The sequence below is a fragment of the Balaenoptera musculus genome, chromosome 7 (assembly GCF_009873245.2).
Source record: "Balaenoptera musculus isolate JJ_BM4_2016_0621 chromosome 7, mBalMus1.pri.v3, whole genome shotgun sequence".
Taxonomy (NCBI): domain Eukaryota; kingdom Metazoa; phylum Chordata; class Mammalia; order Artiodactyla; family Balaenopteridae; genus Balaenoptera; species Balaenoptera musculus.
The window spans coordinates 52,310,988-52,328,970 of NC_045791.1; the positions used below are offsets into that span (position 1 = coordinate 52,310,988).

Here is a 17,983-nt window from a genome sequence, read left to right on the forward strand (position 1 = left end):
GAGACACAGTATAGGCGAGACCCACACCCCCAGGTAGGCAACCCACAAACGGGAGGATAATCACAATTGCTGAGTTTCTACACAAAGAGCAAGGGGTCCAAGCCCCACATCAGACTACCCAGCCTGGGGGTCCTGCATTGGGAAGAGAAGCCCCCAGAATGTCTTGCTTTGAAGACCAGTGGGGCTTGAGTATGGGAGAGCCAGAGGGCTGTAGGAAACAGACTCCACTCTTAAAGGGCACATGCAAAACCTCACACACTCCAACACCGAGCACAGAGGTGTTAATTTGAAAGGTGCCTGGGTCAGAACCTTCTACTGATCGTGGAGGTCCTCCAGAGAGGCAGGAGGCAACTGAGGCTCCCCTGGGAACAGAGATGCTGGTGGCAGCCATTTGGGGAACTCATTCTACCATGAGGACACTGGTGCTGCAAGGCTATCATTCAGATTTGAGGAGAGATAAAGAGCTTTACAGACAAGCAAAAGCTGAAAGAGTTCAGCACTACTAAACCAGATTTACAAGAAATGTTAAAGGGACCTCTATAAGTGGAAAAGAAAAGGGTACTACTAGAAATATGAACATTACAGAAGCAAAAGTCTCATTGGTAAAGGCAAACATACAGTAAAGGCAGTAGATCAACCAACTATAAAGCAAGTAGGAAGGTTAAAGGCAAAAGAAGTAAATCATCTATATCCACAATAAGTAGTTAAAGAATACACAAAACAAAAAGATGTAAAATGTGATCTCAAAAAACATTAAACATGGGGGGGAAGTGTAAAAATGTACAGCTATTAGAATATATACAGATAACATTTTATCCAAAAGCAACAGAATACACATTCCTTTCAAGTCAACATGCAACATTCTGCTAGGTAGATCATGTGCTAGGCCACAAAACAAGGCTCAATAAATTTAAGGAGAATAAAGTTATATCAAGCATTTTTTCCAACCACAATGTTAGGGGACTAGAAATCAAATACAAGAGAAAAACAGCAGAAGAAACAAACACATGGAGGCTAAACAATATGCTACTAAACAACCAATGGGTCACTGAAGAAATCAAAGAGACAAGTGAAAATGGAAACACAACAATCCAAAATCTATGGGACTCAGCAAAAACAGTTCTAAGAGGGAAGCTTATAGGGATAAAAGACTGTCTCAAGAAACAAGAAAAATCTCAAAATAACAATCTAACCTTACACCTAAGGGAACTAGAGAAAGAAGAACAAACAAACTCAAAGTTAGTAAAAGGAAAGAAATAATAAAGATCAGAGCAGAAATAAATGAAATAGAGACTAAAAAACAATAGGAAAGATCAGTGAAACTAAGAGCTGGTTCTCTGAAAAGATAAATAAAATTGATAAACCAGACTCATAAAAAAAAAAAGACCCAAATAAATAAAATCAAAAATGAAAGAGAAGTTACAACCAACCCCACAGAAATAAAAAGACTCATAAAAGATTACTATGAATAATTATATGCCAATAAAATAGACTACCTAAAAGAAATGGATAAATTCTTAGAAACATACAATCTCCCAAGACTGAATCAGGAAGAAATAGAAAATATGAACAGGCCGATTACCACTTATGAAATTGAATTGGTAATTTTAAAAACTCCCAAAAAACAAAAGTCAAGGATCAGATGGCTTCACGGGTGAATTCTACAAAACATTTAAAGAAGAGTTAACATCTATCCTTCTCAAACTATTACAAAAAATTAAAAAGGAAGAAATGCTTTCAAACTCATTCTGTGAGGCCAGCATCAGCCTGATACCAAAATGAGACAGACTCCACAAATAAAGAAAATCAAAGGCCAGTATCACTGATAAACATAGATGAAAAAATTCTCAACAAAATATTAGCAAACCGAATTTAACAGTAAATTAAAAGGCTCCTATACCATAATCAAGTGGGATTTATCCCAGGGATGCAAGAATGGTTCAGTAACCACAAATTAATCAACATGATAACACCACATTAACAAATTCAAGAATAAATATCGTATGATCATCTCAATAGATGCAGAAAAAGCTTTTGATAAAATTCAACATCCATTTATGATAAAAACTCTCCACAAAGTGGGTTTTGAGGGAATATACTTCAACATAATAAAGGCCATATATGACAGACCTACAGCCAATATACCCAGCAGTGAAAAGCTGAAAGCATTTCCTCTAAGGTCAGGAACAAGACCAGGATGCCCATTCTTGCCACTTTTATTCACATAGTATTGGAAGTCCTAGCCACAGCAATCAGACAAAAAAATAAAAGGAATCTGAATTGAAAAGAAGTAAAACTGTCACTGTTTGCAGATGACATGACACTATATATAGAAAATCCTAAAGACACCACCAAAAAAGTGTTAGAACGAATAAGTGAAATCAGTAAAATTGCATGATACAGAATTAAACACAGAAATCTGTTGCATTTCTATACACCAACAATAAACTATCAGAAAGAGAACTTAAGAAACCAATCCCATTTACAATTGAATCAAAAAAAAAAAAAACCTAGGAATAAATCTAACCAAGGTGAAAGACCTGTACTTGGAAAACTGTAAGACATTGATGAAAGAAACTGAAGATGACACAAACAAATGGAAAAATACACTGTGCTCATGGATTGGAAAAATTAATATTGTTAAAACAAGCATACTATCCTAAGCAATCTGCAGATTTAATGCAATCCCTATCAAAATACCAAAGGCATTTTTCACAGGATTGGAACAAATAATTCAAAAATTTGTATAGAAACACAAAAGACCCTGCATAGCCAAAAGAATCTGGAGGATTAATGAAACCCAGAATAGACACACAAAATTGCGTATCAGATGCTTCTCCTTCCAGAAAAATAGATTTCATCTCATTTGACTTTTTTTAGTCTGTAGATATTTGCTTTTGCTGGGCTTTGTTTTTCTGCTGCCTGTGATGTTTCAAAATACCAACTTGCCTGCAGCAGATTCCAACTTCAATTGAGACTGACTTGGACAATAATTTCCCATGTGTTCCCCTCCATCATGTTATATTAATTTATATTAGCTCTGGCAACATCATTGGTTGTTCTTTTATTTATTTTATTCTCTTCCCTCTGAGCATATTTCCCAAGTAAAAGAGGGAAATAAGTGGCACCAGGAAAAACAGGAGCAATGGTTATCACATAGTCTCAATCCCAGATCAGGTGAGCCTTGCACCTCACCCTCTACCAATTGCCGATAAAGAAGTAACACAGGTTTTGATGAGGCACAAATAGGAACAGCAGAGGTAACTTATTAACTGATCCTGAAAAAGGAAAGGTTTGGAAACTCTTCAATCACACACATTCAATTCAAATCAACAAATAATAATACTACCATGTTCCCAACTCTCAACGAGGAACTGGGAATCTAAAGGTGAAAAATATGGTCCCCACCCTGAATGAATGGACTGTAAATGGTGGAAGACAGGCCTGTGATGATGATGATGCTACCAGAAATGAAAGAACTAACTATTCCAGGAACTCAGCGTAAGGAGAGAGTCGTTCTGAATTTCAGGATAAATAAGTAACATTTGAGATAGGCCTTAAGGGATTAGTTAGAATTTTCTGAAGTAGAAAATGTAGGAAAGAGCATCCCAAGATGTATGGATGAGCTTGAATAAAATCAAGAAGGTAAGAAAGTAAATGGCTGAGATACATTACAGCTCTAAGGAAGGGCTGGAGTTGCTCATGGGCTACTTCAGGTCCACAGCCAGGGTTCTGCAAACGATGGCTAGTGTTAGACATCTGGGAAACAAAAATTTTGACTACTCAACATAGCAACATCTTATGACCCCACCACGAAGAGGATTATAATTGCCAAGCAGAACAAGAATATTATCATCAAACCTAGCTCTTACACTTATTCCTTTGTGTCAAATTCATTAATTCATTAATTTGCATCAAATTCATTAAATTAGCTGCCAGGCACTCTGCTGAGTATTACAAACACAGAGCTGACTCCACTGCATTCTCTGTCCTTGACGAGCCTAATAACTGGAGAATTCATTTATGTATGTACTAGGTCTCCTAAAAACCTTGTATTGGTTTATGGGCAGCAAAGAAAGAAAAATGATTTTTTATTTTTAAATACTCTTTTATTGTTACAAAAGCAGTCCATGAGCATTTTAGAATGTAGAACCAGCAAAAACAAAAAATAAAACATCTCTGTCGCCACCCAGGGATCACCACTGTAACCCTAAGCTGGCATCCTACCACATCTTCAATACATACTATGTATTAACACATATTTTATTTACAAAAATGTTTTCATATTGTTTACAGACATATCCTGTCTTATAACCTGTTTTTTTTTTCAGCCAATAATTTCCACTTCTCCATGACAGTAAATGCTTTTCTTCAAACACACAGTACTCACATTTTCCCAATTGAGCCCAAAATGTCCTTTACAGCTAATTTCTCCAAATCAGCCCCCAATTCAAGACCTTTCATTTCATCTCCTGGTTATGTCCTTCATATCTCTTTTAACCCAGTACAGACCCTTTCTTATTATTCTGACTTGATGAAAAGAACTGGCCAGCTGTTCTAAAGAACAGCCCATTTCTTTTATTTTTGCCTGGTTGTTTCTTTATGAAGTCATTTTACTTGTTCTTCTCTCCTTTGTATTCCTGTAAACTGGAAGATCTAAAGAAAGGTGTGAGAGGAGCAAGGTAAACATTTTGGTCTGGAATACTTCATGGGTGATAATAGTTATTCACGTTGCTTCACATCAGAATACACATGTTCTGATATCTGGTTGATCCACCGTTAGTGAGGGTCAAATTGACCCCTGCGCAATAACTGGGGATTTTGGAGGGAAGGGACAAAAGGAGCAACCGAGTAGGAAAAGTGTGAATACAACTTGACTACCTAAAGGAAGTGGAATGGGGAACCCAGCATCAGGCGGTGCAACGCCAAGGTCATCCAACTGTGTTTCCCACTCTGGCATCGCTCAGGTTGTGATAGACTGATCTTGTTCTCACAATTAGGGAAGACAAAAAACAAAAAGAGAACTTTGGTGGGTCCTCCATAACTCTTTAGGACATTTTCCTTTATAAAACTGAGCTAAGCTGAGCGGACACGGTACTCCGCCCACGGAGAGCCACTACCACGATCCTCTGTGCAACCTGGGGACAAGACCTAGAGGTTCAGAAACCTAGAAATTAGGGAGCTCGCTGTGTTTGCATCCGCCCCTATTCTTTTCAGCAGGAGCCCCTTCCCGGCCTCTGGGCACCAGGGGGAGCTACAGTCAAGCGACCGTTCTTTCGGGAGCGCGGGAACGCGTCTAGATGAATCTTGTCAAGCCCAGGGACCCGTAGTAAGGTGTAAAGACTGGATGAACCGTATTTCTGCTCTCTCGCGAGCACGAATAGGCCTCTCCCCGCCCTCCACTCCAGCCCTGCCTCCCGGGCTCAGACCCCTGCCGGTGGCACGCGGCAGGTGGCGCTGTCTGCGGCGTCGCAGCGGCCCTGGCTGCCGCGGCGACGATCTCCCAGCGGGCAGTGCGGCCGGGCTCTCCTGAGGCTGCGAGTGCCACGTCCCAAGTGCTACGCGGAGGAGCGGAGAGGGCGGTGCGCGAGGGGGCGGGGAGCAGCGCGGAGCCCGGCCTGGCCACACTGATCGCCCGCCGCCATGGGCTCCTCGCAGAGCGTCGAGATCCCAGGCGGGGGCACGGAAGGCTACCACGTCCTGCGGGTAAGGGCTTCGACGGCGGCCCGGGGGCGGCGGGCTGGAGGCGGGGCCCGGCCGCGGGGAGGCGGAGGCCCCGACGGGCTTCTTCCCGGGGCAGCCAGGCCCGACCCCGCGAAGGAGAGGCGACCGTGGGCGCTGCGTTGGCCGAGGCCGGCTCAGGAGGCCGCTCACATCCCGCCTCCCCGTAGCGCCCCGGGCCCGGGTCCGCCGCTCCGGGAGGACGGGCTGGGACCAGAGGAGGCAGCCGGCGACTTGGCCAGGAGCGGCCCAGGCGAGAGGGCAACCTTGACTCCTTTCCTCTTCACGGCCTTCTCTGCCCCCACCCCTTCATTCTTAGCTCCCAAAGTTAGGGAAGGCTCGGGTGCAGTCTGCAAAAGAGGTGATGGTGAAGGTAGCATTTGAGTTTTCCGAGAAAAGGAAGCCTGGAACCCGCAGACTAGAGGCGGTGGATGCAACGGCAGGTGTTGATTCTCCTCCGCGCTGTCCGTGTGTCCGAAAAGGCCAATTAAGCAAACAAAACGAAATGGCCTAGGAGTAGGTTTGACGGACTTAAATCTACTTGATTTTGACTGTAGTTTTTTCTCTCCTGTGTCGCTCCTGACCTTACCAACCCTCCTCTTCCACATTTCCTGGCGGTGGGAACTTCCGTTCTCTTTTTTCTAAAGCTGCTCAGGGTGTGGTGGAGATTAAGGTTTAGATCCACAGTGTAAAAGAGGTAATGGAGAGGAACGTTTTTTTAAAAAAAAAATCCAGGTAAATAAAGGAAAGCAACTTCGGTCACCAGGATGCAGAGAAACATAGTATCTCGAAAGGCGTTAGCTAAGCCCCAGTTATGAACAGCCTGGGTTGTACGGAGCGTGTGGTCCTTTCCTCAAGGAACTGGGAGTCTTTAAAAGTGGCAGTGTTGGTTGTGTGCTGTGACACCTGCGTTGAGTGATAACATGATGGACTGTCAACAAAGTGGCCCCAATCTGTAGCACCATTTCAGGACATAATATAGTGTAAATAGATAGCTCCTCACAGGCAAGAGCATTTTCACTGAAAGTGGGAAAGTGCACTTCCTGGTGCTAGTCATCTTCTTCCTTAGGTCCCATGTTTTAGGTGAGACAACATTCTTAAACTAAGTTACCAGACATCTGCTTGATAGGACCGTTATCAATCACCTTTCTGATCTTCAGGATTATCACGTCTAGTTGTCTCTCCACTCTGCTAAAAATCCCTCTTGAAGCCATACGCTTGGTGGGAAAGGATGATTTTCCCAGAAAATAAAGGGAATCTATAAATAAACCATAATACTTTCCTGTTCTCTTTAGCTAAACCAACCCCTAAGTGCCACACTGATAGGGGAAATGGAAGGAGAATTGTCAGATCCCAGATGTGAAGTGAAAGTTAGTGGCAGTACTTTCTCTATTCTCTGGTTTGATTCTGAGTTCTCTGCGGTATGTTATCCAGTATTACTAGCTGATTCTCACAGTTGCTGATTGTGGCCATGAATCATTGGGGATTCGTGATATTTTTATAATAACGTGCTAGGTAAAGCACAGTATTAATGAGTGTTGAAAGTCTGTAAGAAAGTTGTACACATCAAAAGGATTCCAGTTCAGTGACTTCTGTTGACTTTTGTTAATGACTACCTTCGACGGTAAACAAGTTGAAGTGTATTTCTTTACATAGGTGCACCTCCGAAAATCAGCACTCATACATATTCAGTAGTGCAGATGCTGTTATTCTATAAATATGATTTTTAGAAGCACTAGGGACAACCTTAGTTTCCAGTCTGCATCTGGAGCATAAATGTTGCAAAAGATGAAATAATTCTTTTTTCATTTGAATTTTATTAGAGGGAGCTTTAAAATAGTAATGATCATCTAATTTAGGAGAATTTTTAAAAATGTTTCTGAGTTCCTAACCCACTCTGCCCTGATTCTGTAATTGGTTTCTTTATCTTTGTTTTTAGAGGGGAAAAGTACTCTGTTAAATCTCAACATATAAAAATTTTCTTTTCATTTGTTATTGCCTAAATTATGGTTGTATATTTCATCTCTGGGTTACTGAGATTGTAAACCAGGGTAAATATGGCAGGATAATCATGGAATAAAATCACCCATGTTTACCAAGTTCTAGAATGATTTAATTAGAAGTTAGTTTTCTTTAATAATTCCCTGGCCATTTCCTTGCTAGTGATAAAAACTTGTATGATTGTGTTTTGAAATACCAATTTATAGTGACACCCATATACACTGCTATTTTATTACTGTTATTTTTAAATTGTATTCCTACAATTCAGAGATTGACCTTTATGTTTTCTCTGTTATTTTTTCATATCCATTGTTAGATTCTGCTTTAAAAAATATTTAGGGGACAACCTTGAAATGTTTCCAGATTTTCTGCTATGAACAGTATACTTACCTTTTTATCTATTATGTATTAATGCACATTTTCATTTTGTGATCATATTATATACCCAACTCCCATACTCACCCTAGAAGTAACCAACATAGTTTATGTATCCTTTCAAAAATGTTTTATGCGTGTAAAAGAATCCACTCCCCTCCCAACCTTTCACTGTTTCTTTTTGTTTCCTTTTGTAACTGTTAGAATAACATGCTACATACCATTAAACACCCCGGTCGTCTTTTTTGGCAGTGTCTTGTCTATCTTTCCATAGCAGCGCACAGAGATTTGCCTCTTGCCTTCACCTAGCTCCATAGTAAGTCTGTTATACCATAGTTTGGTTAAGCACCACTTCCTGGTGTTAGACATTTAGTTTTTCTAGTCTTTTGCTGTTACAAATACATATCTACAACCTTAAATCCTACCTTTCGTTTTCACTTAAAATGTATTTTTCCATATTATTGAATTGTAATGTCTTTATATAAACATTGGTCTTCATTTTAGTAAATTACTACATTGTTTTCTGATTATCGGCACGTGTTCATTAGAGAGCATTTGGATAAGTTCAGAAAGTATAACAAAAATCCTGAATTACCTGTAATCCTACCATCTAAAGGTAAATACTGTTGAAGTATTTTTCCTTGTCTTTTTTTCCCCTGTGCTTACCATTGCCCTTTAGCCATGTTTCACAAAGATTTTGAGTAATATGATATAATCAAGTACAATATGGCCAAAAGTTATCATAGGATGTTGGCTTTACAACCTAAATATCCAACAAATGAGTAACTGTTAAATAAATCAAGGCCTAACTACAGATTGGAATTCTGTGCATTCAGTGAAAATTATGTTTCAAAACACTCTGTGGTCATAGGTGTGCTTCCGTGTGTGTGCATGTACATTTGAGTGCCTAGGGAAATAAAATGGAAAGGTAATAAGCCAAGATATTAAAAGGATTATTGGTGGATGGTGACATTTTTATTCCTTTTAAATTTTAATATATTACCCCAAATTTTCAGTGACTATGAAATATTTGTATATTTATAAAAATATAGTTATAAAAATTATTTTTTGAAAGTGGACTCCTAGTGAAAGATTTTAAAATTTGTTCAGAAGCTTTCTTTTGAAAATAACATTATAGGGAATTCCCTGGCTGTCCAGTCGTTGGGATTCCTTGCTTCCTCTGCAGGGGGCACAGGTTGGATCCCTGGTTGGGGAACTAGGATTCCACAAGCTTCAGGGCATGGCAAAAAAAAAAAAAAAGAAAAAGAACACTGTATTTCTGATTCCTTTATGCATTGGGTCCCGTTCCGCGTTCACCATGCATACCACTTTTATTCCCATTCTCTTATCCTAACATAAGGCAGGAGAAATGTTAGCCAGGACTTCTCAGTTTTGTTATAAGTTACTACAGTTGCAGTATGTTGAATACAGAATTCTTGTCTAGATTTTCTATTAATTATCAAGTAAACCCAACAAGACCATTTTCAAAATTACGTTTTTGGAGTTGCCACATGGATGCCCATTATAAGATGTTTCTAAATTAAAATATTCAAATTAATTCCACTCTACACTTAATAGTCTTTGAAACGGAGGGTATCTGAGGACATTCTGGAACCAGTGTTCACACCAGTATGGGGATATGGAAAATGTCATGTTCACTGTTTCTTGTAATTTCCTCTGAGAGAGATTTTGAGATGATGGATGTTTTGAAGGAAAGGCCATTGAGATGAATTGTGTCTACAGTGTAATAACAGGCCTTTATCTTGTGAACCATTTGCTGCAGGCTGGGCAGCATTAGGTACTCTCCTTAGAGGAGAAAGTGAGAGTAAGTGGAATTATTTCTATAGAAAACAGAATACCTAGACCGTATCTACTATTATATAGATGTGCTCTTTTTCTTTTTTTTTAATAATTGCCTATACTTTTTTAAAAAATTAATTGATTAATTAGTTAATTAATTTTATTTTTGGCTGTGTTTGGGTGTTCGCTGCTGCGCACAGGCTTTCTCTAGTTGCAGTGAGTGGGGACTACTCTTCGTTGTGGTGCGCGGGCTTCTCATTGCGGTGCTTCTCTTGTGGAGCACGGGCTCTAGGCCTGCGGGCTTCAGTAGTTGTGGCACGTGGGCTCAGTAGTTGTGGCTCACGGGCTCTAGAACACAGACTCAGTAGTTGTGGCGCACGGGCTTAGTTGCTCTGCGGCATGTGGGATCTTCCCGGACCAGGGCTCAAACCCATGTCCCCTGCATTGGCAGGGGGATTCTTAACCACTGCGCCACCAGGGAAGTCCCTAGATGTGCTCTTTTTTAATGGAACCTAAGTAATCTACGTGAAATCCTGCAAGATTTCAACTTGGTACTTGTTCTGAGAAAGTGAAATCCCATTATTTGATAGTCATAATTTTTTTTAATTCTAACCCAGTGTTTCTCTAACTTTTTAAACTCATGCCTCCATTTGAAAAACATAAAAATCTCACTATTATTCCTTCTCTTCTCACTCATTCTGAAACAGTGGGTATAAAAAGAAAACAGTTGGGTTATTTGATGTTTTCCAAATATAAAGTTATAATTGAAAAAGCTTTATAAACACCATTTGAAGATTCTAACCTGCTCCCAAAATTGATCTCTTCTAATAAAAGGCTGTGAAATTGTTTAATACACATTCTTTGATATTGCTTTCAAATGTAGGAATCAGAATACTTCATTTTATTATGAATGAATGTTTTATTAATGCCATGAAATACAATGTTTGTGAACCTTAGGACACTTTTAGGAATTGTCAGTATCATTAGACATAAACTTTTCCTGATATTAATAAGCCTCGAACAAATTAATAGTGTCATGTTGTTTGTATACCCTTATATATTTTTGTGATAGTGTGTTTTAATGTATGGATCTTCAGGATCCTCATTTGGGGAGACCTGCTCTTGGTGGGTAATTATGGTTTCTGTCTCTGGTCAGTAAGTAGTAGAGTGCACAGAACTGGCTTCAGTGCCTTTCTGGGTCAGATACTGACAGGGCTTTTTAATAATTCCCCTGAAATTTTCAGAAGAATTGAACTTAAAATAACCACTAATATCAGTACATTCATTTTGCTGGCTTTAATATTCTACCAAAAGGATTATATTGATTGATTACTAATAAAAAAGCAGTTAACAATCTAAACTAGAAAATATCCATGAAGATTTGATATGTGCCTTAGAATCTGACTATAGATTGCCTTGGGAGTTGTGATTATCAAGTAAGATGACTTTTTTCCAAACAACATATGCAAAAACAAAATAGTTACTTTGAGAGACTGTATAGGTCCTCTTGGCATCGCATATCAATTTACTACAGCATGAAGAGAATAATGCTGGGGTTTTTTGGTTTTTGCTTGTGTGTTTGTTTTTTTAAGCATCAGTGAGAGATCATGTAAGCACATTATCAGCAGTAAGGAACCTTGTCATCTTGTGGACATGGATACATTGAGAGACTATCATAGTAGACCACTGGAGACCACCCTTGTGAATCACTAGATTCTAGTGTCACTCCATCACTTCATTGTCTTCCCTTGGGCAAACCTTTGAATTTCTTTGAGCTTCATTCTTTTTATCTGAAAAGTGGAGATAAGAGTAGTGCCTCCTCCACCTCTTTTTTTTTTTTTTTTTTTTTTTTTTTTTTTACTGAAAACCACATTAGATGGTGTACATGAAAATATTTTGAAAAAAAATTGAGCACATTAAATTTCTTTATTAAAAAAATGCTGTCTACTTCATTGGTTATTCTGAGGATTAAATGGCATATTCCATGTAAAGCACTTAACATAGCATCTGGAATATGATAAAAGCTCAATAAATGTTAGCTGTTGCCTTTATTATTAGCATTTACGTTATTGTGTCACCTATTGAGAACAACTATTATAGTGCCAATACTGCTTAAAATATACTTGTTGTAAACATTTTAATTAGTATTTCCGTTTAATTAGTCATTCAGCAGCTACTTTTTGTCCATGTACCTAACCCTGTATGTCACTGCTGTTTAAGTTTTGGATCAAATCTGACCCATTAATTTTATAAATGTCCCTGTTAATTTTTAAAGATCCTCATTTTTGAGGAAATTTTACATCTGTATTTTAAAAGATAGGTGAGTGCCAGTGTCCTTTTCATTGCTTTGCCACAGTGCTACTAAACACCTGAACTAAAATGACCTACAGTCTGTATAATTAAAAATGATCTTGTTGGGTTTGATCTACACTGTAAAATCTATAGATAGCTTAACAACAGACTTCTTTCATGGTGAGTCATTCAATCTTAGAGACTATCTAGTCAGCCTCCTCACTTTACAGCTAAGGAAAAGGAGCACAGAAAGATTATTGCCTGAGATCACACAGCAAGTTTTCTTTCCCTAAGAAACAAATACCTGAGTTGGTATTTGAAGAGTATAAAATGAGATGGCATGTTGTCAGAGTTTTAGTTTCTTTTGGAGCAGACCAGTTTCTTTCAGCATCGTTTTTCTAACATGCAGATCTTTTCTAGGAAGCTATGATGTAGTGATGGGTTTTTATTTCATTTAATTAGCATTAGAATTTTATTTCAAATTTCTTCATATGTCACAAGTTACATCATTGGGTCAGAATCAGGAGAACATGCTCTTTGAGTTATTTTGATAAAACATGTGAAGAGAATGTTTTAGCAGGTGAGCCTTGAACTCCTCCAGTCTAGCTTGGGGCTGTTACAGATAGTGCTGCTGTGAATGTTACATTGTGTATGCCTTTGGAGAACATATGTATTCCCATTCCTACTGGGTATACTAAAGAGTGGAATATTTGGCAAAGGTGTGTGTATTTTAGTATAGATATTGCCAAATAGCTTACTAACATACATTCCCACTAGCAGCAATTAAGGTTTCTGATTGTTCCATATCCTCATAACACTTAGTATTTTCCGTCTTTTTCATCTTGGCCATTCTGATAGGTGTGTAGTGGTATCCCATTGTGGTTTTAATTTGCATTTCCTGATGACTGTTGAAGTCGACCACATTTTCATATTTACTGACCACTTCAGCATCCTCTTTTATTTAGTGTCTGCTAGAATCTTTTCTCCATTTCTTTAAGTTGTCTGTCTTCTTTTTTAAACAGCTTTATTGAAATATAATTTACATACCATTAAATTCAGTCTTTTAAAGTTTACAGTTCAGTGGTTGTTTAGTATATTCACCGAGTTGTGCAGCCATCATCAGTATCTAAATTCCAGGACCTTTTTATCACCCTAGAAACAAACTCCCTACCCGTTAGCAGCTGCTCCCTTTTCCTCCTACTCCCAGCCCCTGGTCACCACTAATCTACTTTCTATGGATTTACCTATTCTGGACATTTCATATAAATGGAATCATACAATATATGGTCTTTGTGACTGGCTTCTTTCACTTAGCGTAATGTTTTCAAGGTTCACTCATAGCATATATCAATACTTAATTCCTTTTTATTGCCAAATAATATTCCATTCTATAAGTGTACCACATTTTGTTTATCCATTCATCAGTTGAAGGACATTTGGGTTGTTTCCACTTTCCAGCAGCTATGAAATTTGTATATAAGTTTTTACATGGACATGTTTTCATTTCTTCTGGTTATATACGTGGAATTGCTAGGTCATACAATAACTGTTTCACATTTTGAGGATCTGCAAAACTGTTTTCCACAGAGGCTGCACCATTTTACATTCCCACCATCAAAGTATGAGGGTTCCAGTTTCTCCACATCCTTGCCAATCCTTGTTGTTGTCTTTTTTACTTTAGCAGGTTTTGTGAATGTGAAGTGGTATCTCATTGTGGTTTCACTCTCCTTCTTAATGATTTGCAGTAATTCTGAATTTGTTTTGAATACAGTTCCTTTGTTGGATATTATGTTGTATCATTTCACTTTCTTAATTGTGTGTTTTGATGAACAGAAGTTCATAGTTTTAGTAAAGTTTATCAGTTTTTAAAAAATTTATGGTTAGTTTTTTGTGTTCAGTTTAAGAAGTCTTGGGACTTCCTGGTGTCCAGTGGTTAAGACTCTTCCAGTGCATGGGGCACAGATTTCATCCCTTGTCAGGGAACTAAGATCCCACATGCCATGCAGCGTGGCCAATAAAAAGAAAAGTGTCCATACTTGATGATCTCAAAGATATTCTATGTTTTTCTCTAAAAGCTTTATTGTTTTACATTTGACCTTTAGATCTGACATCCATATAGAATTGATTTTTGAGAGACAACATTTTAAAAAATGATTTATCTCCTCTTCCTAGCTGACTAATGTTCTATGTCTTTTTCTCTTTTTTTTTTTTAAGAGGTGAGAGATAATTAATACATGGTTAGAAAAATAATGTAGTGTCCAGGAATTAATTGGTTATAAAGATTTGCCCTCAGGTGGTGATTGTGGAGTTAGGAAGAGGAGCTTAAGATTTGTAGGACTCCTATCATATGTCAGAGACTTCGCTAGGCATTTCATGAACTTAAATTCATTCAATCTCTACAATATTCTTGTAAAGTAGGTGGCATTTTCTCTTCCTTGCAGATGAGAAAATTGAGGCCCAGGAAGGTAAACTTTCCCAAGCTCTAAAAGCTAATAATTAGGCAAACCATGACTCAAAATCAAGTCAGTTTGGCTCTAAAATTCTATTATCTGTACATTTTTTCAAAATCATGTAAAATCTTAATTATTAAACTTTCAAATTTAATCTGTTCATCTTAAATTGCTGTGATATTTGGCCCAATAATAAATTAAATAGCCCATGGAGCCGGGTATATATATTTTTTCTTTTCTTTTTTTCTTTTTTTAAATTAAGATGGTTTGAAGGAAGCAGACGAATCAACAATCATGAGATCTCATAGGGGACAAAGTATTGAAGTGGTAATCTGATGCTTGAGAGATTAGGTGCCTGAGAGATTCTTGTCAGTGGCTAATACTGCCAGAGGAACTTACCTTTGTGGATGTTTAATTTGTGGTGTAGTAGAATTTATTTTCCATGCTATGAAATGTAGGAAATTTTCTTTAAATGAATTAGGGTCAAAGAGAGCATTTTCTAGGGCTCCCTCTGCTGGCTTCCTAGTAGTAATTAAGATACCTAGATGCCAGAATTGTGCTGGTAGTAATGATGTAAATAAATTTAGGAAAGAAATTAATTTCAGGGTCCATTAGAAACAGAGATATCGATGTTTCTAGCAAATGAAAATAGAAAATAGAGAAAGGATTATTTACATTTATTTATTTATTTTAGAATCCAAATTTAGCTATTAAATCTTTTTAGAGTTATGGGGAAGAACAATTCTAATGGTATTGGAAACTTTCCATTTCAAACAAATTGTGGTAAAACTTGATACTTGGAGGGTGGCATGATAAGAATCAGCGTGTGGGATCACCTTTCTTGGTTGGTGATGATATTACAAAAGTATTCCCTTTAGCCCTTTTTAACTAAAAGGTAAAGTGTTGGCAGCCTCAGTGGAGAAGTCTGAAATTGATCAATGGACTAGTTGGTTTCTAGATAAAATGGTCATTTGGAAACATTTCCAGTCAGAGAATTAGATGATTAGATGTGGACCCAGTTAAATGAGAAATTCCCTTCTGAGGGGGCTCCTAGGGTCTGTGCTAATTATCCTCTTTTCACACCTCAGGCATTTCGAACCTAATTGATAGGAACCTAATAGACAGGCATCTTACACCTAGAGTATTATGACTTTTTTTGCCAGCTAGCTGTGACTTGACGTCTCTTTTCTTGTCATAATAGCTCCAGGCAGCCACCATTTTCCTTTCAGAGCTGCCATTTGAGGAGAAATCTATCTGCCATTTTGGAATATAAAATAGCCCCCATTTAAGAAAACTGAGTATAAAGAAAATAAACAGTATGTGCTGATTATTTTTGTTAGAGAGCCAACACCTTTAAATAATAAGTCCCTTTGATATTTAACTCGTTTAATTTACAAAAATGATTTAACCCCACATTTGCAGGAAATTTTACATAAAACAAGGTCAAACAGTTTTAGCAAGTTAAACATTGAGCCATCTTTATAATGGACAACTAACTATTCCTTACTGTGACAAATGAAGAAAATCTAGTTTTACTTCCTCAGAGGCAATGATAGTATAATTTGGCTTTAAATGAATAAAAGGTAACAATAGTAATGAATGTATCATTAATCCAAGATCAAGTCTCATTAATCCAAGAAGTCTGGTATAAGAGGGACATATTCTGGGAACAATTTGGGTTCCATTTTGAAAGCATTAAAATGATTTGTTACTGTGTGAATAGCTACAGATTGATGTATGTATGGATGTGGATCTATTATTTGCATTAGCCTCAGAATTGACTATTAGAACTGTTTAGACTATTATATAAGTTCAGCCTACAAATATCAATGCAAACTCTTTTCATAGGATAGTTTTGATAGTATTTAGTAACGTCAAGCAGGATAAAAATTCCTTAAAACATTGTGAAAATATTTTAGAGGAGATGCAAAATGTTCTGTATTAACTTTTTGCTCTTTTGTCATATTACTACCATTACTAGCTACTAATATTTATATTACTGCAAATTTAGGAAATTTAATAGTTTATTTTAATCCATTTCAAATTGGGGATGCTGAACATTTGAGTTGTTGAGAAACTAGGTAATCTTAATCTTCCATGTAAAATCCTCTATAAGTCTAGCTCCATTCTTTCCTTCCAGCCTTCTTACTGGGCTAATAGTTATATACTTTTGAGTTTCACCTCTACCACTACCCAGCTGTAAGATCATAGGCAAGTCATAAGATGGTTTCTTCACCTGTAAAATAAAAGAATTGCACAAAATCCATGATTTTAACACTTTATTTGGGTTGAGGAGAAACCCTTTGAGAATCTGATGAAAGCCATGGATCTTTACACCCTGAAAACTGCTGATTCATACAAAATGTTGCATATAATTTATTTCTATCCCATACCACCCTGTTGTCTCTAGGTATACTATATTATGATCCTCATTTTTCAGACTCCCTCTGGGTTTTTTTTTAAAGATTTATTTATTGATTGATTGATTGCTATGTTGGGTCTTCGTTTCTGTGCTAGGGCTTTCTCTAGTTGAGGCAAGCGGGGGCCACCCTTCATCGCGGTGCGCGGGCCTCTCACCATCGTGGCCTCTCTTGTTTCGGAGCACAGGCTCCAGAGGCGCAGGCTCAGTAGTTGTGGCTCACGGGCCCAGTCGCTCCGCGGCATGTGGGATCCTCCCAGACCAGGGCACGAACCCGTGTCCCCTGCATTAGCAGGCAGACTCCCAACCACTGCGCCACCAGGGAAGCCCTCCCTCTGGGTTTTTACTCATATTATGTCTTCAACTTTCAAATGTTTTTCCTCATCCCCTTATCCATCTGCACCTTTGAAAGTTCTACCCCCTTTTAAAGCACAATTCAAATGTCATTTTTTTTTCTGTGAAACTTCTTCAGTCAGATTTAATCTTCCCCTTAGAACTTTGTACCTCCATTATAACCATTAACATCTTTGATCTTGTATTACAGCTGTTAGAGGTCTGTGTCCTCCATCTCCCCTTCTTGCCTGTTCCTCAACAGATTATAAATGTCTTGATAACAGCGGCTGTGTTCCTACATTAGTTTTGTGATTGAATAGTGCCTTGCTAGTAGTAGTCATGGAATAAGTAGAATAAATTAATTTGAATTTGCCGCTCAGTTGTAATGATTAACTGTCTGCTATGTCATGTGCTAAATGCTGGGAGGATTGTCCCCCACCCCCCCAAAAAGCAGAAAGTGGTGTGAAATAGAACGATAGAGGAAAAACCTCATGTACGAGATGAATTTAAAGAATGAGTAGAATTTAGGGAGCTGCAGGGGCATTATCTGGGAGATGAAGAGAAATAAGAGAACTAGTGGGTACCTGTATCA

General features: G+C 38.1%; 1 protein-coding gene across 1 annotated transcript in view; it reads left to right on the forward strand.

The window, feature by feature from the left end:
* The first annotated feature begins 5,482 nt into the window (after positions 1 to 5,482).
* Positions 5,483 to 17,983, forward strand: part of GORASP2 (golgi reassembly stacking protein 2) — a 31,301-nt gene continuing 18,800 nt past the window's right edge. The window contains exon 1 of the mRNA XM_036857622.1: positions 5,483 to 5,706. Coding sequence (XP_036713517.1) covers positions 5,644 to 5,706 — 63 coding nt within the window. The 5' untranslated portion in view covers positions 5,483 to 5,643. The remainder of the gene's footprint in view (positions 5,707 to 17,983) is intronic.